This window comes from Anabrus simplex, chromosome 3, assembly GCF_040414725.1.
Source record: "Anabrus simplex isolate iqAnaSimp1 chromosome 3, ASM4041472v1, whole genome shotgun sequence".
In the NCBI taxonomy this organism is placed as follows: Eukaryota; Metazoa; Arthropoda; class Insecta; order Orthoptera; family Tettigoniidae; genus Anabrus; species Anabrus simplex.
Window position 1 is genome coordinate 279,606,857 of NC_090267.1, and position 21,778 is coordinate 279,628,634.

Genomic DNA, 21,778 nt, shown 5'->3' on the forward strand with positions numbered 1-21,778 from the left:
TCACTACATATGATGAAAAGGAATACTTATGCAAGTTATGAATGTTCCCCTTCAAGCTACAAGACATAATTTATAAATCAAGTGGCTTGACTATACAGATGGGGAATATCAACTCCCAGATCAACTCAGGAATGTTTGGTTGCTTTAAGAGCGACGACATAGTTTGGTACCAGCCTCAGCAGTTTTGATGTGTCATTTGGTTTCAATTTTAAATTGAGACATACCAGATTGTTTTCTTTATTGGGTGTATATGAGCATATGTTTTCCAATTGGATTGTGGCTGAAGATGATCCAATGTATGTGTGGTCAAAACTAGTACCAATTATATAGGACACTATATTAAGCTAGTGGTATTGACTAGGTGGATCTTTCTCTACCCTTTGATAGTGATCAGTAGTCAATACGGACCATAATGAAATTCATAACTTATGATAGAACACGAAATGCGCTCTTTTCACTTTCAAAGAAGTTGCTTTAGAAAGTATCATGTCCTCTTAAGCCATCTTAGAATGCTTTGTGAACTACATCTAACTTGAAAATTCTCGACATTTATAAAGGGGAAATGCAGAAAGCAAATACTTGGCAGGTATTTTTGCTTTGCAGGCTAGAGGCTACTCAGTCGCAGAAGAATGGCCAGGCTGTCACATTCTCTTATGGTCGCAGAAATTATTCCTTTGATAGACGATAGTAGTGAAAGTGATGTATTGGGAAGCGATGTTTTTGGTAGTAATACGACAGTGACTATGCAAAGCAAGAGGTTACTGCTGAAGTGACAGCCAGCACAGATGAATAAGAAACAGCTTCAGCTGTAATAACTTCAACTATTGTTCAGTGGTTGTGGCGAGAGGTAGATTTCGCCATGAGCCCTCACGGATGTCTGAGTACCAAAAAGCATTTCGAGTTTGTTTTAGATGCTTTTCTGCTGTTTTTTTGGCAACAAAGTGACTGGCCTAATTGTTCTAGAGATAAATAAGTATGTGTCAGATACGTGCCCTTGAAACCAAGATCACGTGCCAGGAAGTGGAAGCCAGTGACGGGAGAAAATTTGTGTGTTCTTGAGGATTGTCCCCACCAAACTTGATATGAACAGCAGCATCAGTGTTTGATGGGGATAATGCAGAAGTTCACCCTGAAGAGCTATTTCACCAAGGATGGAGTTTTAAAAGCCCCCGCATTCTCTCAAAGAACGGCAAAGAACAGCTTTGAACTCATCTTGCAGTATTCACATTTTGTTTACAATTCTACACAGGATACATATATGGGCCCTAAAAAGATTTTTTTTAAATTCAGCCGTTCCTGGAAATTATACATGAACATTTTCAGACTGCCTACATTTCCAATGAAAATATTTCTTTCTTATTTTGTAAATATGCCTGAAATAAATAGATACCAAATGTGGAATTTACCCAAATGATATATTTGTGAAAATATTACAGGTGGTTATGGACAATCCTGAACTGCTGTCATCACATACTGGGTGGTTAACCAGCCTGTTATTTCTTCGGAGACAGGCAACCCAAATAACGTGTATAACCTAAAGCTCCATATAATTTATTTTTATGAACACCAAATAACTTGAAATTTCTCTTTATTGTCAATAAGGCTATCCGTTACCTGTGTGCCATCACTGTAAAGTTGATCCATGGACCTAGCAAAGGAAAAACTACTATGCACAATTCCGCACCCAGCGAGCTCGATAGCTGCAGTCACTTAAGTGCGGCCAGTATCCAGTATTCGGGAGATAGTAGGTTCGAATCCCACTGTCGGCAGCCCTGAAAATGGTTTTTCGTGGTTTCCCATTTTCACACCAGGCAAATGCTGGGGCTGTACCTTAATTAAGGCCACGGCCGCTTCCTTCCCACTCCTAGTCCTTTCCTGTCCCATCGTCGCCATAAGACCTATCTGTGTCGGTGCAACGTAAAGCAATTAGCAAAAAAAAAAAAAAAAATTTCCGCAACAAATACTAAGGACCATTCTGCAAACATATGATTTATTGCGCTTTGAAATAACACAGGTACCCGTAATATTATCGAGTTAGTAGATTATGCCACGTGCTCTGTAATGTAATGAAGTTAAATGAACACTGTAAATCTTCATTAAAGACTTTGACACGCATGTTAACTTTCGAGGTGGAATGGCCGTACTTTAGTGCTAAACCTCTAGCAAGCGTCATGTATGTTGACTTCGTGGCTGAATCGGTTAAGGGCTGGAGTAGAAGATGTGTGAGTATCGGCAGTATAGTGGTTCAAATCTAGAATAATGCCTTTTTTTTTTAACGACAGAGGTGCTCCATTTTAGTGGGGATATAATAATAATCAATATTTTTTGCTATTGATTTTTATGGGGAGCGCTCTGATTTGGCGTCTTTCCCCTAGGGATGGGTGGGGGAAGGATTGGGAAGGAAATAGGCCTTGGTCTTTTATTAAGGTACCGTCCCAGCATTCACTTGGTGGTGAAAATGGGAAACCGAGGAAAACCATTTTCAGGATGGCCTGCATGGGATTCGAATCCACAACCTACCGAATCCAACGCACACAAATATTAATCCACACCTACCAGGTCGCATCACAGCACTTATTCATTTCCTCACGATGTATTCTTATAAGGAGTACGTTGAGTTGTTGCTGTGGAGGAAGTATGGTCGAATTAAAATGTATGTCACGTATTCTGTAATGGTAAAAAGTTAAATGAACACTGTAAAGTGGTCGTCATTTCAAACACTTGTTACTCTGAATACGCAGGGTACCCTACTTCCTACCTACAGACCATCACATCGTAGTCCAACCTGGTTGCATAACATTGGACAAAAACGGTCCTTTTCAGGACCAAATTCACTCTTCGGAACAGGATGATTTTCTTTCTTAATTCGTTTACCTTCCAGGGTTGGTTTTCCCTCAGACTCAGCAAGGGATCCCCCTTCTACCTCCTCAAGGGCAGTGTCCTGGAGTGTGAGACTTTGGATCGTGGGGTACAGCTGGGGAGGAGGAGCAGTACCTCGCCAAGGCGGTCTCACCTGCTATGCTGAACATGGGCCTTGTTGGGGGATGGGAAGATTGGAAGGGATAGACAAGGAAGAGGAAAGGAAGTGACCGTAGCCTTAAGTTATGTATCATCCCGGCATTTGCCTGGAGGAGAAGTGGGAGATCACGGAAAACCACTTCGAGGATTATTCATTTCCTCATGATATATTCCTGTGAAGGATAGATTGAATTGTTGCTAATGTATGGAGAAAGTACGGTTGAATTAAAATGTATGCCATGTGCTCCGTAATGGTAAAAAGCTAAAAGAACACTGTAAAGTTAACCTCCTGAGGCTGAGTGGACCCCGTTGCAGTCCTCGTAACACTTTTCAAATTTCATGGCAGAGCCGGGAATTGAATACGAATCTCCAGGGTTCTGGCAGCTAATCACACTAACCACTACAGCATAGAGGCGAAAGTAACGGGATGATATGCGGCCATATTACAGTCACTGTAAATGGCGTTAATCAAACGGGGGGGGGGGGGGGGGAAAGTTTACCATCCTCTGATTCAAACTTACTACCATGCAGCTTGGCTAATGCAACAGCTGTGAAGCGTGATTTAGCCACGTTCGCTACCATAAGCCGTGGTGCATTTCTAGCAGACTGTAGTCCATTATAGACCCTTCCTGTCCAAAAGTATCATAGTGTTATTCATAGCTGTGATCGTTTCCCACATTCATTATAGTTAATAATAGAAATAACACTGCTGTTAATGAATTATACCATATTTGCGAGCATTATTTAAGCAGCATGGTTGTACTAAGGCCATAAAGAAGCAGCTACTAATGTTTTTCGGATGACAATGATATGCGCATTAGGGGCTGGTGAACCACCCGGTATATCACTCAAAAACACTGATCTTGATAAATAGTCCTAAAATTTTCATTACATTATGTTTCGTATATTTAACATTATGAATTCTTTAACTTGATAGTGTCTAAACCTCTGTTGAGCTTCAATATAAATACTGCCTGGAAAGTGAGCAGCTCGGGATTAAATTGCCATCTTGAGGGATTTCACTGTCATATCGTAGTCACATAGAAAAAACAGCCGCCAAACTTAAGACCCAGAATAACCTGCTGAGCAAGTTGGCTGGAACTTCATGGGGAGCTGATGCCAATACTTTGCAAACTACTGCCTTGGTCATGGTGTACTCTGCCGGAATATGAATAGTTCTCACTGCAACCTAATTGACATCCAACTTCGCCAAGTGCAATGGTTACCTGTCCTTTGTAATATCTCTCCCCCTCATGTAAGGAGACAAGCACTTACCTGCTTATGGTGCAGAATAGTGAAGAATGAGGCCCTTTCTATACATCAAGATATAAAGCAGCACACTACAATTGGGCTGAAATCAAGAAATCCAGAGTGTAAGACAGTTTTGGACCTGTCTTGTCCTCGGTTCAATTCGAGGAATGCCTGGAGAGAAAAGTGGAGGATGTCCTCTCCCCGTGGCTTATGTGATATCTCCGACCCCAGCATAAAACTGGCTGGCTTCAGTTTGCCAGATGCTGTCTGGTCAACCCTGAACAGGATCTGATGTTGTGTTGGTAGGACTGGTGCAGCCTTATATCTATGGAGATGGGTAGATTCTTCCTGCTGTGACTGCGGTGCTCAAGTGCAGTCTGTCAAGCACATAGTTCTAGAGTGTCCCCTATGTGCATTTCCTGGTGCCATGGAGGAATTCTATGAAGTAACACCGGAAGTGATTACGTGGATTAAAAATTTGGACATCAAAATATGCTGATGCTGTCACTAACTTGTATATTTATACATTTTGTATTATTTTTGTATATTTTGATTGTCATGTACACATCATATGCTAATAATAATAATAATAATAATAATAATAATAATAATAATAATAATAATAATAATAATCGTATGGCCTCAGCTACCGTTTGCAGACATTTCAAATTGACGCCATATGGCTGTCTGCTCGTCAATTTCGACGTTCCGGTTTACTCTGTCTGCCATCTAGCGGACCTAGAGTAAACCGGATCTCTCTTGGGCGTCTAAGGCTGAGATTTAAATAATTTTGTCGGGTAAATACAAAATGTATCACCAGAGATCTTTTACATGCCGACATCGTACGACATGGAGTGTCGAATGGACTTTTTTCCGCCCTTCAAAAATCCGACTACCTCTGCCGGGTTTGAACCCGCTATCTTGGGATCCGGAGGCCGACACTCTACCATGGATCCACAGAGGCAGCTTATAATAATAATAATAATAATAATAATAATAATAATAATAATAATAATAATAATAATAATAATAATAATAATAATATAATTGTCAACAGTACATTTAATTGCTGCACAAATGTTATTCTGTATGGCTTCATGTGCAATAAGTTCAATATGCACTGGCATGTTCGTCTGCTGAGCCAGAAATTCATTCTTTTATAGAACATGATGTTACCTCAGCTGCACCAGTATGCATTGACCACTTTCGTACAGTACAACCACACAACTAAGCACAAGGCAGATGGGAGAGACAAGTTTTCAAGGACTCCTGCATCAGCCAGTTGGGCATTTTTTTTGTATGCCACTGAGTTTAACCGCATCATAAACATGATTTACAAATAATGAAACTCATTTTCAGGTTTCGTATTGATTATAATGATCAGAACAAGCATCTATTTGTTCACATATTTAATACCACTATAAACTTATAATCTCTTTAGATTATTGTGCACAGATACTGGTACATGTTTCAGCTCTTTTGAGCCATCATTAGCCACAAAATCTTCACAACTGGTTAATATATATCATAAGAATATAAAATTCATACATAACCTGTATGTTGTACATGGTAGAACAATTTAATCCATACAATTCATCCTCATCCTCCTCTTTTTCCCTTATCCAGCTCCTACAGAGTTGGGGAATTTATGACACTTCTCCACCTTCCACCATTTCCCTTCCATCATTTTGTCCCAGTCCAGGTTTCTTCTTCTTGCATTCCTCTTTTTTGAATTGATCCACCTTGTTCTAGGTCTCCCTTTCCCTCAAACTTCATCTCCATCATCTTTCTTTCTTCCTCCGTCTCTTTACATGTCCAAACCATCTTAGTTTAATCCTATCAATTCTCTCATTTAAGTTTTCAATTCCAACCTCCTTTCTCACATCTTCATTTCACATTCTGTCTTTTCTATCATACTTCATAGGTATTCAATTTCACTGGCTTGAATTCTACTCTCCTCTCTACTTGTCAATGTCCAGTTCTCAGCTGCGTAAGTCAATATGGGTGTATAATACATTTTGTTCACTATCTCTTTAACTTCCTTGGTACTTCCTTATTCCAGACAAGGTTTCTTATACTCTGGTAGAATACATTGCCCTGTTGTACCCTCTTACTAATTTCGATGTCCAGCCAGCCTTGTATCCTGCATTAATTCACTCCCTAGACATTTGAAAGTGTGAACAGTTTCAAGGCTTTGACCACCAAGTCTACTTACAATTAATATCTTAAAAAGGTGAAGTAACTGAATGAGTAAACACTGAATACGTTTAAAAGGAATCTTTTACAAACATGATGTTGTCTAATAAGTAACTATTAAAATTATTATGAGAGTACAAATTGTTTGATAAGCTACCAGTACATTACAGAAAGGCGGTGGCGAAGATTAAAAAAAAAAAAAAAAAAACTAATATAAAATTGAAGTTTAATTTATTATTCTAGAACAAAGGAAGAAAAATGTATGTTGCTGGAAATACTTGAATCTAAAATTGAGATAGTTGACCCAGGACAAGACACAAGATAAAAGGAAAGAAGCTTGTAAGTTTACGTGACTGCTGATATCTTAATCATAGCCATGGGACCTCTAATTTTATGTTGAGTCGAAACCAAAGGGAGATGAATTTTCATTTCAAATTTTCCACATGCATTGCCCAGGATTCAGACCATGGCAGCCTTGATGAGAAGCCAGTGAATATCCCAATCAGCCATCATGCCCACAAACATTAAAATACTACCTTAGAATTTTATCGGAGCGAGATTTCTGAATAGCTTTTCTATATTGCTTATAAAATAGATATAATTCTTTACGTTTCGCAGAGAACTGTGCTCTGTGTTCTCAGAAGAAATCTTGACTGTCCATGAGAAAGGCTTCTTAAACAATGACTCTTTGAATTTGGACGTTATAATAGAAGTGGAAATGGTATGTTCATTCACCACCAGATGACTCTTAGGAAGTGGCACAACCCTAGCGTTCGAAGTGGAAGCTGACCAAACCATCAGAACAGGTATAAGTGGTTCACATAATGTGTGTACGTAACATATGACATTGACAGGTGTATGACATAGACACAAGCCTGTAATGAAACATCTGGCGACGAGGAGTTCTCTGCAAAATGTAATGAATTTCACCTTATTTTCTTGGCACGGCATAAGCCCAAAAGCCTATACAGTATCATGTCTATTTGTTCTTGTTTGGATTGAGATTTTTTCTTATAAGTTACCGTATGTGTTATTACTCCACCAAGATATTCGAATTGAGTTACTATTTTGATTTTATTACCATTTATGGCAACTTCTTTTAGTTGTGTTGTATTTTGGGGCATAATTTCTGTTTTTTCAAATGATATTTTGAGGCCAATTTTATTTGCAATGTTTTGATGTTCTGATATCTGGGTTTTTGTTTCTTTTATGTCCACTGCTAGTAATGCTAAATCGTCGGTGAATCCCAGGCAATTTGTTTTGATTTTTTGGACAATCTTTATTTTTGGGAGATATTTCCTAAACCATTCCCTCATTACCATTTCTAGAGCACAATTAAATAATAGTGGTGATAGCCCATCTCCCTGCCATAGTAATTTTAATTTCAAATGTCTCTGATGTTTCACCCCTAAACTTCACTTTTGATTTGGTGTTAGTGCTTTTTTTTTTTTTTTGCTTTACGTCGCATCGACACAGATATGTCTTATGGCGACGGTGGGACAGGAAAGGTCTAGGAAGTGGAAGGAAGCAGCCATGGCCTTAATTAAGGTACAGCCCCGACATTTGCCTGGTGTGAAGATGGGAAACCACGGAAAACCATATTCAAGGCTGTCGACAGTGGGGCTCGAACCCACTATCTCCCAATTACTGGATACTGGCCGCACTTAAGCGACTGCAGCTATCGAGCTCGGTTGGTGTTAGTGAGAGTTGATTTTATCATGTTTATTAATTTGGGGTGTAGTCTAAGGTGTCTTAAAATTTTAAACAGAGATTCTCTATGGATGCAATCGTAATCTTTCTTGAAATCTACAAATGTAATCACCATATCTCTGTTTCTTCTCCTGTTATAGTCCACTATCAACTGAAGACTCACGATCTGATCAGGACAGCTCCTCCAGGGTCTGAAACCTCCTTGATATTCTCCTAGTTCTTTCTCATGTTGTAAACTTATCCTGTTAAGGATGATTATTGAAAAGATTTTGTATGTTATGTCTAGGAGTGAGATTCCCCTGTAGTTATTAGGGTCAGTTTTGTCTCCTTTTTTGTGCAGAGGGTGAATGAGGGCTGTTGTTCAGTGATCTGGTAGTTCTTCTTTAATCCAGATAGAGACAAATTGTTGATGGAGGGCAACTTTTGCTGATCTTCGTGCATATTTCCATAAATGGCTTCAGATAAAAAGTGCCTTTCCATCTTCCTCTATCTTATGAAACACTGTGGTTCTCTCCCAAAGACCAACCCCATCAGCAACCAATTTTTCAAAACTGATTTAAAACCCCATAAAGACAATGTATTTTGCTGCATTACTTTCCATTTTTTTTTTTTTTTTTTTTTTTTTTTTGCAAGTTGCTTTACGTCACACTGACTCGTATAAGTCATATAGCAATGATGGGACAGGAAAGCACTAGGAGTGGGAAGGAAGCAGCTATGGCCTTAATTAAGGTAGAGCTCCACCATTTGCCTCGTGTGAAAATGGGAAACCACGGAAAGCCATCTTCAGGGCTGCCGACAGTGGAATTCGAACCCACTATCTCCCGAATGCAAGCTCGCAGCCACGTGCACCTAACCACACGGCCAACTCGCGCAGTACTCCTGAATGTGAGAAGTGGTACAGATGAGATGATAGAGGCAGAGTGTGAGGAGACAGATTCCAAGAGTGTAATCACAATGGAAGAAGTGATAAATGCTATCAAACAAATTAAAGTGGAAAAAGCAGCAGGATTGGATGAAATATGTGTGTACATGATAAAAGCAGCACAACCTGTTAGTTTACAATGGATTTATAGGCTACTGTATTTAGATTAACTTGGAAAGAAAAATTGGTACACTGATATTTATTTATTTTTATAATTCATTCCCCATGTATATTGTTCCTTCATAGATAATTCATTAATTTTCATTAACCTTAAACCTAACCCTACTGTGTGGGTTATTTGTCTATATGAATTACTACCAGTATTGTGGACTTGGATAAAGTGAATGTTCAGTGAAATAGTAGATAGATGCAATAGCTTATTTGCTATCCTCTGTAATACAACTCCTAGAATATTTTGGATGGGTTTCATGGTGTACTTTGAGATTACGCTCGTAACCAGCATGAGCTGGGAATACATTAAAGGTAAAGAATGAGCTCATTGTATTGAATAGTTGAACCTATATTTACAATGTTTGTTGTTGGTATTCACAGGGTTTGTATCCACATGGAAGGTGAATTATATTTTGATAATAATTAAAATTAAGTCTAATGAAATATTAAATGTAAGGAACATACAATAACATGCACTCATTCTTTCTTTTGAGTGACTAAACCACCTGGGAAGTATACGTGTAGTCAACCTGCTTAATGGAGCAAGTGGTGCTATTTTGAAGTCATTAGAGAAGTTTTGCCCTGACTCTGAACTACCTATGAGCCTTGGACATGAAATCGTAATTATTGTCTTTAAGAGGTGATGTCCAATTTGATTTCACTATTTAGGTGTTCACTCACAAGAGACTTATACCAACCTACATGTACACTTAATTTCTCATAAATTTAGATACCACACACATCATTATTATAACAATATTATATGAGAGTACACAGAGTCCTTAGGGCTACCTATGTTGGGAAGCAGTAATATAATACAATAAAATAAATAAAAAGAGAATCAATGGTCAAGAATAAAGAATTGTTAGCAAATTAACTTTATTTTGCCCAATACTATTGCACACACACATGAGCAAGTAGAACACAAGACACCAATAAAGTCAAACTTTTGTTGAGGTGTAAATATTAAACTATTTTTCTTGGCAACAGTCTTATGAATCAATATAAAGAAATTATTTATATCAAACAGGCAGTAGAAAACACAGCATGTCATTTTAGGAAACAAAATAAGTAACATTCTTATACAAACAGTTACAAAAAAAAAAAAAAAATATATATATATTTTTCAGTTATAAACAGTACTATCGCTAAATATTATCAATTCTGGAGTTTTCCTAAACTCACTGTCAACCTTTATCTTCATGGAATGTACAATTAAAGTGTATCACAACATACATAACTTAGTATGTAAAATATATATAATACAGTATATTTCAAACGATAATCATGATGATTATCATACAAATTTGCAGAGAATGAGTAAGCTTCAAAAGCTAAATTATCAAATCATTCACTCAGATTACATCCACAATGCATCACCAAGATCACAAAATTAGGAACGATTTCCTTACACTTCAACTTAGCCAGTCATCATCATCATCCTCATCATCAAACAAAGGCGATGGTGGTGGCTGAGGCCTCCAACCCTGAAATGAAAGAAGAGAAATCAAAGCTTCACAAAACAGTCAAGTTCACTGAAACAGTAAAAATGCTATAAAATTTTGATGCATGATATTCTGTGGGAGCATGACAAAAAATGGGTAACGACTGAAAAATGACACAAAAATTGTAATTACCTATTAAATCTGAAACTTTGATAAATATCAACAGTAGCCTAGCTTTTGATTTACTGAAGTATTTATTAGTATTGGAAAGAAACAAGATGTATTATGCTACTGGGATCCTTTTCTCCTGTTGTGGTTCCAGTGTATGGGACCCTCACCAGGATTACTTGATTCAAGAACTGGAAAAAATCCAAAGAAAATCAGCTCAATTTGTTCTGGGTGATTTCCAACAAAAGAGTAGCGTTACAAAAATGTTCCAAAGTTTGGGCTGGGAAGACTTGGGAGAAAGGAGACGAGCTGCTCGACTAAGTGGTATGTGATATAGATGTTGATTCCCATACGGAACATAAAATATTTGTCCTGAATGAGTAAATTTATAATCTGATGACCAAGCAGGCATCAATTTTTGAAAATGAGACAAAGTCTCTCCTGGCTTTACATAGCCTATGCAGTGGCCTCCACGGTATGCACTAGCCATGCGTCTTGGTGGGTGTGCTATTTACCAACTGATGAGCCCAACTTAGCACACTGGGGTGAAATGCTGGCAACCAAGAATGAGTTAGCTGGGAAATGTATATGTCCAATAACGGACCATTATATTGGTATTATAAATTTACTCATTCAGGACAAATATTTCATGTTCCCTACGGGAATCAACATCTATATCATCTAATGGCCAGGCAGGCATCAATTTTCGAAAATGAGACAAAGTCTCCCATAGTGCATTGGCACTGCCTGTGGCTTCAAGCAGCCTATGCAGTGGCCACCATGGTATGTACTAGACATGCGTCTTGGATGGGTGTGCTATTTACCAACTGATGAGCTCAACTTAGCACACTGAGGCGAAATGCTGGTAACCAAGAATGAGTTAGGTGGAAAATTTATAATGTTCAATAATGGACCATTATATTGGTATTATAAGTGGTATGTTCCAAGCTGCCAGTGGAGCGATGGTGTGGAATGACATCAATAGACGAATAAGTTTGAGTGGTGTCTTTAAAAGTAGGAAAGATCACAATATGAAGATAAAGTTGGAATTCAAGAGGGAAAATTGGGGCAAATATTCGTTTATAGGAAGGGGAGTTAGGAATTGGAATAACTTACCAAGGGAGATGTTCAATAAATTTCCAATTTCTTTGCAATCATTTAAGAAAAGGCTAGGAAAACAACAGATAGGGAATCTGCCACCTGGGCGACTGCCCTAAATGCAGATCAGTAGTGACTGATTGATTGATTGATTGATTGATTGATTGATTGATTGATTGATTGATTGATTGAAGTTTGTCCTGTGTTCCTGATATTTTATCACCTGAACTTATTTTTATTATGTTTCTTCCCTTTTTCTGTTCTTATCCAGCTTTCTTCTTATCCTACACTTCCCACATCAAGACTGAAGATCTGTTTTTCTTTTTATAATTGGCTTTACATCGTACCAATTCAGATAGAACTTATGGCGATGATGGGATAGGGAAGGAAGTGACTGTGGCCTAAATTAAGGCACAGCATGGTGTGAATATGGGAAAACACGGAAAACCAACTTCAGGGCTGCTGACAGTGAGGTTTGAATCCACTATCTCCCAAATGCAATCTAACAGCTGTATGCCCCTAACCGCACGGCCAATTCACTCGGTGAAGATCTGTCAAGGTGGTTCCTCAATGAATGTTGATGTCCGCCTTCCTGATGAAGCTGGAAAGCAGAAACAAGCTCGCCAGGGGCTGAGAAAAGATGCATGTAGGAGAACTGGGATCAATGAGGAGAGAGCCCTTTATTTGCAGATCCTCGTCTCCTCTTATGTTGGTCCCTCTTCCCACACTGACAAGCTGTTATGTTTACCCTGTTTGTGTTTCTTTTCTTGTTCTAACTATCTATCCACTGTATATATGACTTAGGTGCATTTATTAATCAATTCCTCTCAAACCACTAATCATAATGAACAATCCACTTAGGAACACCTAATAAGGATTCATGGGAAGAACAACTGTACCATGATATCAGCACAGGAATTTTAAAAGATTCTGTCCATATATTAAATAATCAATTATATAATAGCTTGTACGACATTAATGCATTGTTATTCTGGACCTCCATGGTCACCTTATCTGTAAGGCAAGATCTGTTCTTACTGGAATAAACTAAACCACTTAGTTCTGTACATATTAACATATTTAATTCCTCAACAATTCGCTACATTAAATAAAAGCCAACCAATTCCAATTAAATCGGAATTAAGAGAAAGTCATAACATTCAGGTACACTCAGCCACATAAAATTTGGCTGCTAGCTAAAACTGAAGAATCCCCCACATTAGAGACCCACCAATCAGGGCAAACCTTTACAGTACTTGCTATGAAAATGGAAGCATACATAGTAGCTGGCTTATTATATATATATTTATTATATAGTGATGCATAATGCATAAACAACAAATAGAGCAGGAAATTATTTAGAAGGTAAAGGAACAGGTATCTTTCCAACAAACATAGGCCTATCTCATTGCTAAGTGGAGGTTAAATCAAACTGAGAAGAGTCCACCTTTTAAATACCATAACAGCATTGAAAAGGTGGACTCTTCTCAATTTGATTTGAGTATTACATCAACACGGATGTTTAATAATGAAGTTCATTACATGCAAGTGTAGGTTATGCGACCTGTTCCAACAGTGGGATGTAGTAGCTTAACTGGTAGAGGTGCAATAGGGTATATATAAATTGCAGTGGTTTGAATCCACCTAGAGGTCACTATTTTTTTTTTTTTTTTAATCGCTAACTGGAACTTATAACCACAGTTGCTTTACTGTATACACTAACAAAAGTAAGAGGGAACAGTTTTTGTAATTCCTTTATTTCATTTCATTTCTCTGTATAGTAGTATGTCCGAGAGTATTTGGTCATTAATAGATTAAGTAAGATGGTAGGCATAGAGAGAAGGCATATTATTTATTTATTTATTTTTGTTATTACTTATTAGCATTCAATTTGACAAATTTTATTGCTTAATGCACAAAGCATGTTAATAAATGATTACATTAAGCATAATAAAAATGGCTTTGTCTTTGATTCCTGTGATTCTAGGCAAAAGACAGAAAATGAGCATTGCTGTATTTCAGTAGAAGTATGTCAATTTATCAACGGGCTGACCAGCCTGTAACTTGGATGGATACTGTAGTTGTAAGCTGAGGTTTGAATCCCAGTCTCTACCATTTTCTTGTGTGTTAATTATTATGTTTGGCATTACTTGCTCATAATAGATCCCAGGGAATCACTGGAGGGTTGGAGGGAATATTTTGAACATCATCTCACGTAAAAGGAAATCTTCTTGGTGGTGTTGCGAACAGCCAAGCTCATGGGGGGGGAGGAGAATAATGTTGGCGAAATTACGCTTGAGGAAGTGGAAAGGATGGTAAATAAACTTCATTGTCAGAAAGCAGCAGGAATAGATGAAATTAGACCTGAAACGGTGAAGTATAGTGGAAAGGCAGGGATGAAATGGCTTCATAGAGTAGTGAGATTGGCATGGAGTATTGGTACGGTACCTTCAGATTGGACAAAAGCAGTAATTGCACCTATCTATAAGCAAGGGAACATGAAAGATTGCAACAACTAACGAGGTATCTCATTGATTAGTATACCAGGCAAAGTATTCACTGGCATCTTGGAAGGGAGGGTGCAATCAGTAGTTGAGAGGAAATTGGATGAAAAACAGTGTGGTTTCAGACCACAGAGGGGCTGTCAGGATCAGATTTTCAATATGCGCCAGGTAATTGAAAAATGCTACGAGAGGAATAGGCAGTTGTGTTTATGTTTTGTAGATCCAGAGAAAGCATATGACAGGGTACCAAGGGAAAAGATGTTCACCATACTGGGGGACTATGGAATTAAAGGTAGATTATTAAAATCAGTCAAAGGCATTTATGTTGACAATTGGGTTTCAGTGAGAATTGATGGTAGAATGAGTTCTTGGTTCAGGGTACTTATAGGGATTACACAATGCTGTAATCTTTCACCTTTGCTGTTTGTAGTTTACATTGATCATCTGATGAAAGGTATAAAATGGCTGGGAATGATTCAGTTAGGTGGAAATTTAGTAAACAGTCTGGCCTATGCTGACGACTTGGTCTTTATGGCAGATTGTACCGAAAGCCTGCAGTCTAATATCTTGGAACTTGAAAATATGTGCAATGAGTATGGTATGAAAACTAGCCTTTCGAAGAATAAACTGATGTCAGTAGGTAAGAAATTCAACAGAACTGAATGTCAGATTGGTGATACAAAGCTAGAACAGGTAGATGATTTCAAGTATTTAGGTTGTGTGTTCTCCCAGGATGGTAGTATAGTAAGTGAGATTGAATCAAGGTGTAGTAAGGTTAATATAGTGAGCTTGCAGTTGCGATCAACAGTATTCTGTAAGAAGGAAGTCAGCTACATCGGTCTGTTTTCAGGTCAACTTTGCTTTACGGGAGCGAAAGCTGGGTGGACTCAGGATATCTTATTCATAAGTTAGAAGTAACAGACATGAAAGTAGCGAGAATGATCGCTGGTACAAACAGGTGGGAACAATGACAGGAGGGTACTCGGAGGAGATAAAGGCTAATTTAGGAATAAACTTGATGAATGAAGCAGTACGCAGAAACCGGCTTTGATGGTGGGGGTCATGTGAGGCAAATGGAGGAGGATAGGTTAACTAGGAGAATAATAGAATCTGTTATGGAGAGTAAGAGAAGTAGAGGGAGACCACGACGACGGTGGTTAGACTCAGTTTCTAACGATTTAAAGATAAGAGGTATAGAACTAAATGAGGTCACAGCACTAGTTGCAAATAGAGGACTGTGGTGACGTTTAGTAAATTCTTGGTCATCCTCTACTTCTTTTACCCTGCATAACAGAGTCCATTATTCTCCTAGGTAACTCTTCCATTTGCCTCACATGACCCCACCACCGAAGCCAGTTTATGCGTACAGCTTCATTCATCGTGTTCATTCCTAACTTAGCCTCTACTCCTCATTCTGAGTACCCTCCTGCCATTGTTCCCACCTACTTGTACCAGCAATCATCCTCGCTACTTTCATGTCTGTTACTTCTAACTTATGAATAAGATATCCTGAGTCCACCCAGCTTTTGCTCCCATAAAGCAAAGTTGGTCTGAAAACTGACCGATGTGAAGATAGTTTCATCTTACAGAATACTGTTGATCACAACTGCGAGCTCACTGCATTAGCTTTACTGCATCTTGATTCAATCTCACTTACTATATTACCATCCCGGAAGACCACATAACACCGGGCGAGTTGGCCGTGCGCGTAGAGGCGCGCGGCTGTGAGCTTGCATCCGGGAGATAGTAGGTTCGAATCCCACTATCGGCAGCCCCGAAGATGGTTTTCCGTGGTTTCCCATTTTCACACCAGGCAAATGCTGGGGCTGTACCTTAATTAAGGCCATGGCCGCTTCCTTCCAACTCCTAGGCCTTTCCTATCCCATCGTCGCCATAAGACCTATCTGTGTCGGTGCGACGTAAAGCCCCTAGCAAAAAAAAAAAAAAAGACCACACAACCTAAATACTTAAAATTATCTACCAGTTCCAGCTTTGTATCACCAATATGACATTCAGTTCTCTTGGATTTCTTACCTACTGACATCAATTTACCTTTAATTCCATGGTCACCCAGTATGGAGAACATCTTTTCCCTGCTTCCTCTAGATCTAAGAAAAACACAGCTGTCTATTCCTCTCGTAACATTTTTTCAATTACCTGGCGCATTCTGAAAATCTGATCCTGACAGCCTCTCTGTGGTCTGAAACCACACTGGTTTTCATCCAATTTCCTCTTAACTACTGATTGCACCCTCCCTTCCAAGATGCCAGTGAAAACTTTGCCTGGTTTACTAATCAATGACCGAGCTCGATAGCTGCAGTCGCTTAAGTGCGGCCACTATCCAGTATTCGGGGGATAGTAGGTTCGAACCCCACTATCGGCAGCCCTGAAGATGGTTTTCCGTGGTTTCCCATTTTCACACCAGGCAAATGCTGGGGCTGTACCTTAATTAAGACCACGGCCACTTCCTTTCTCACTCCTAGCCCTTTCCTGTTCCACTGTCGCCATAAGACCTGTCTGTATCAGTGCGACGTAAAGCAACTAACAAAAAAAAAAAAAGAACTAATCAATGAGATACCTCAATAGTTGTTGCAATCCTTCCTGTTCCCTTCCTTATACCACGGCCGGCTGGATCCCTAGCTGTGCTCCTTATACCGGCCTTGACAATCGCTTGTGGAGCCCAGCATAAAGCTGTAATTGGAAAGTTTCACCGCAATGCCGCTGGAGCGCTGGCCTCCTACCCACTGACAGGAAGCTGTATGCCGCAAATTGCCGCATTTCCAGTTTTATTTATATAGTTTTGCTGTCGTAAATGTTGGCAATGTGTTCGCAATGAGGTGCTTGTTGGCTTGATATTGAGAGCTGGTAGTTATGCGCTGGTAAGTTTATTTCTTTATTGTGTAGTATGGTTTGAAACGAAATGGCATATGGCTTTTAGTGCCGGGAGTTCACGAGGAAAAGTTCGGCTCGCCAGATGCAGGTCTTTTGATTTGACTCCCGTAGGCGACCTGTGCATCGTGATGAGGTTGCAATGATGATGAAGACGACACAAACATCCAGCCCCTGTGCCAGCGAAATTAACCAATTATGGTTAAAATTTCCGACCCTGCCGGGAATCAAACCTGGGACCCCTGTGACCAAAGGCCAGCACACTAACCATTTAGCCATGGAGCCGGACTGTAGTGTGGTGATTTGATTTTTTAAAATGGTATTCACAAATCTTGGAGTTTGTGACATTCTTGTGTGCCTTTTCGTACTTCGAGCAGAAATTTTATGCAAACAAGAACTAAGTGATTTTTCACTTTAACTTCGTTCTAAACAAGAATTTTAATTTATGCGCTACTTAGTTTTTTTTAAATGGTGTGGTGATTTGCTGTGTGCCTTTTTCGTATTCCGAACAGGAAAAAAAGAGCAAGGGGAAACTATCATTTCACGAATTCTCTGTAGACCAGGACAAAACTACGGGGTGGCTAAAAGCAGTTAGTACTCTCATCTTAGTTTTCCGTTTCTATTTCGGGTATTTACCTTCTTTCTTTCTTTCTTTCTTTCTTTCTTTCTTTCTTTCTTTCTCTCTCTGTTTACCCCTCCAGTGTTGGCTTTTCTCTTGGACTCAGTGAGGGATCCCACCTCTACCACCTCAAGGGTAGTGTCCTGGAGCGTGAGACTGCAGGTCGGGGATACAACTGGGAAGGATGACCAGTACCGCGCCCAGGCGGTCGCAACTGCTATGCTGAACAGAGGCCTTGTGCTGGGGATGGGAAGATTGGAGGGCATAGACAAGGAAGAGGGAAGGAAGTGGCCGTGGCCTTAAGTGAGTTACCATCCCGGCATTTGCTTGGAGGAGAAGTGGGAAACTATGGAAAACCACTTTGAGGATGTCTGAGGTGGGGACTGATTCCCCCCTTTACTCAGTTGACCTCCCAAGGCTGAGTGGACCCCGTTCCAGGCCTCGTACCACCTTTTAAATTTTGTGGCAGGGCCAGGAAACGAACCCGGGCCTCCGGGAGTGGCAGCTTATCACGCTAATCAGGTATTTTTACCCATGAATTTTCTTTCATAGAATCCTTTAGGTGGTGTCATATTTGCCATATGACATCAACACAATACATTTTTATCCAAGATAATCTGAACTTTAACATTTAAACATTGACAAGTAAGAATCACTACTGCTATGATGGTAAGGCCAACGTATGAAGTGTTGTTACCTGAGCAATAAACAGTTTACAATACTTTTCTCTGACTGAATTTTTATTTTAAATTATTATTCTTTTTTTTTTTTGCTATTTGTTTTACATTGCACCGACACAGATAGGTCTTATGCCGCCAGTGGAATAGGAAAGGTTTAGGAGTGGGAAGGAACCAGCCGTGTCCTTAATTAAGGTGCAGTCTGATGTGAAAATGGGAAACCAGGGAAAACCATCTTCAGGGCTGCCAACAGTGGGGTTCGAACCCACTATCTCCAGGATGCAAGCTCACAGCTGCACGCTGCGCGCCAACTTGTTCCGCCCTACTGCATTTACAGTAAAAATTATTGTCTGAATTTAGCACGGCCAATTTGCCTGGTGTTTAATATTCTAGTGAAAGGTATGAATGAAATGTAATCTGAAACTATACATATTGAAATTAAAATTTAAACATGTTTGAGTCAAAATATTTATGTTATGCATACAACGAATGTGGAAAAATAAGACTTCTATGTTTTGTCTAGCTCCCTTCCTGAAGCAGCGCTTGAAAAATTTTAAAACTCTAATTGAACAATGACTCTTAATCTCCAGATTAACATCAGAAGTCAAAAGTATTGTGGTAAGTTCTGCTATGTATCTAAATGCCATGATAATAAAAATGATCACTATTATTCCCCACAGTTAAGGAATGTCAGTTGGACTACTCCATCCTCCACAGTTTCATTTCACGACGTTAATTTGGCACATATCAATGCAAGTAGCCTTTAAGAATAATCATTTTAACAATATTAGTCAATGTAACATACTCCTTTATTCCCTAAATTAAGATACATCGGCAATCAGAGTCAATATCAGAATGTCAGCTGGACTACTCCATCTCCCCGCAGTTTCATTTCACGACATTATTTTGGCAAATATCAACGAAAGTGACCTTCAGGATGAATCATTTTAACAGAATTAACCTATGTAACATTCTCCATAACTCTAAATTACGATAAATAGGCAATCAAAGTGAATATATTTTCCATAAAGAAGTATGCATTACTACCACAAATAGGTAGGCCGCCAGCACCACGTGTCGAGCTGTGTAACTACTCCGATTACAGTGCGTGGACCCGATTGTCAAGGCCGGTAAGGAGCTAGCTAGAGCGATGGATCAAGTCGGCCGTGCTTAAACATAGGTGCAATTACTGCTTTTGTCCAATATGAAGGTACCTTACCAACACTCCATGCTAATCTTACTACTCTATGAAGCCATTTCATCCCTGCCTTTCCACTATATTTCACCATTTCAGGTCCAATTTCATCTATTCCTTCTGCTTTATGACAATGGAGTTTATTTACCATCCTTTCCACTTCCTCAAGCGTAATTTCGCCATCATCATTCTCTTCCTCCCCATGAGCTTGGCTGTTCGCAACACCACCAGGAAGATTTCCTTTTACGTTGAGAAGATGTTCAAAATATTCCCTCCACCCCTCCAGTGATTCCCTGGGATCTATTATGAGTTCACCTGAATTACTCAAAACACTGTTCATTTCCTTTTTACCTCCCTTCTGAAGATTCTTTATTACTGTCCAGAAAGGTTTCTCTGCTACTTGACCTAGCCTTTCCAGGTTATTACCAAAATCTTCCCATGACTTCTTTTTGGATTCAACAACTATTTGTTTCGCTCAGTTTCTTTCATCTACATACATTTCCCTGTCTGCATCAGCTCTTGTTTGGATACGCCTTCTTTTTACATTTTCAAGATGCTCTCACTTCATTATTCCTCCAAGATATTCGCTTTTTCCCATCTTTACACACAGTTGTTCCTAGGCACTCCCTTGCTGTTTCTACTACAGCATCCCTGTATGCCACCCATTCTCTTTCTATATCCTGAACCTGCTTACTGCCCACTGTTCGAAACTTCTCACTAATCATATCCATGTACTTTTGTCTAATTTCCTCATCCTGGAGAATTTCTACCCTTAATTGTTTGCAGCAAATTTCACTTTCTCTATCCTAGGCCTATAGATACTTAGTTCACTACAGATCAGATAGTGGTCTGTATCACCGAAATATCCCTGAAAAACTCGTACATTCCTAACAGACTTCCTGAATTTGAAGTTGGTTAAGATATAGTCTATGATGGATTTGGTAACCCTCGTCTCCTCTGTGTAGCGGTGAATAGTTTTATGCTTGAAGAATGTATTCGTAACTGCTAAACCCATACTAGCATAGAAGTCCAGCAAACGCTTCCCATTCCCATTAGCTTCCATATCTTTCCCACATTTACCAATCGCCCTTTTGTATCCTTCAGTTCTATTTCTAACTCTCGCATTGAAATTGTGAGAAGACATGGATGATTGTAGAGGGGTAAGGGAAATATTTACGACAAATTATGGGTCTCAGAATGCTGCAAAGAACTGCTTATATCCTCTGTGAAAATTTTCAGTTGTTTTCTACTGTCGAGTTTGTAAAGATGATAGTAGAATACGCAAATATTTATGCTCAACGTTGCATGTGATCAAACGGTATGTTATTTCTGTTCTAATCGAGGGTAAATTAATGTGTATCGGTTACTGTGGAGGAATTGTATGTACTTTTTGCATTGTGTGTGTGTTAATGAGCATAGTACAGAAACCTGTATTGAGATCTTATTTCTCAAAAATTCCAGATAATAGCTACTCCTATATTTGGTTCAGTCATATCTCGTGTTTGATTTGAAAGCTTAGAAGATTCCTCCACTTCACTGACCTTGGATAATTCCAGTAAATTATGCTGTTTTTGTGTTTATTCACTAATAACAAACTGAACATTTTGGTAAAATCCATTGAACCGCTGGTCATTTATGCCCGATTAACTAAAAGCCTGCACTCATAGCATTCTTGGTGTTATACTCCTTCCGCAGCAAAGGGTAGCCAGGTAGTGAAAGTCGGTCCACGCTGAGAGGTTAAGGTATAAGGTGTGATTTAAATATGTTTACCGAGTGATTGGCAATATATTTAAACAGAAATATAAAAAACACTTCACGTGTGCTGTAATGAACAATCGTGTTTCAATGCCAGCGATGCAGCGCTCGGCAGTAAAAATGGGAACTAGGCCCATATCGCTCATATCGCTGTATTGGG

General features: G+C 39.2%; 1 protein-coding gene across 3 annotated transcripts in view; it reads right to left on the reverse strand.

Moving 5' to 3' along the window:
• Positions 1 to 10,130: 10,130 nt before the first annotated feature.
• LOC136867227 (FK506-binding protein 15) overlaps positions 10,131 to 21,778 on the reverse strand; it is a 282,391-nt gene continuing 270,743 nt past the window's right edge. For 2 of the 3 annotated variants that reach the window (XR_010859645.2, XR_010859643.2), the window contains 2 exons: positions 10,906 to 11,072; positions 10,131 to 10,755 (listed from right to left, as the gene is read on the reverse strand). Coding sequence is in view for 1 of the 3 variants with exons in the window: in XM_067144367.2 (XP_067000468.2) it covers positions 10,684 to 10,755 (72 nt within the window). In the remaining 2 variants the exon portion in view is untranslated. The remainder of the gene's footprint in view (positions 10,756 to 10,905; positions 11,073 to 21,778) is intronic. The other variant, XM_067144367.2, reaches the window with a different exon arrangement.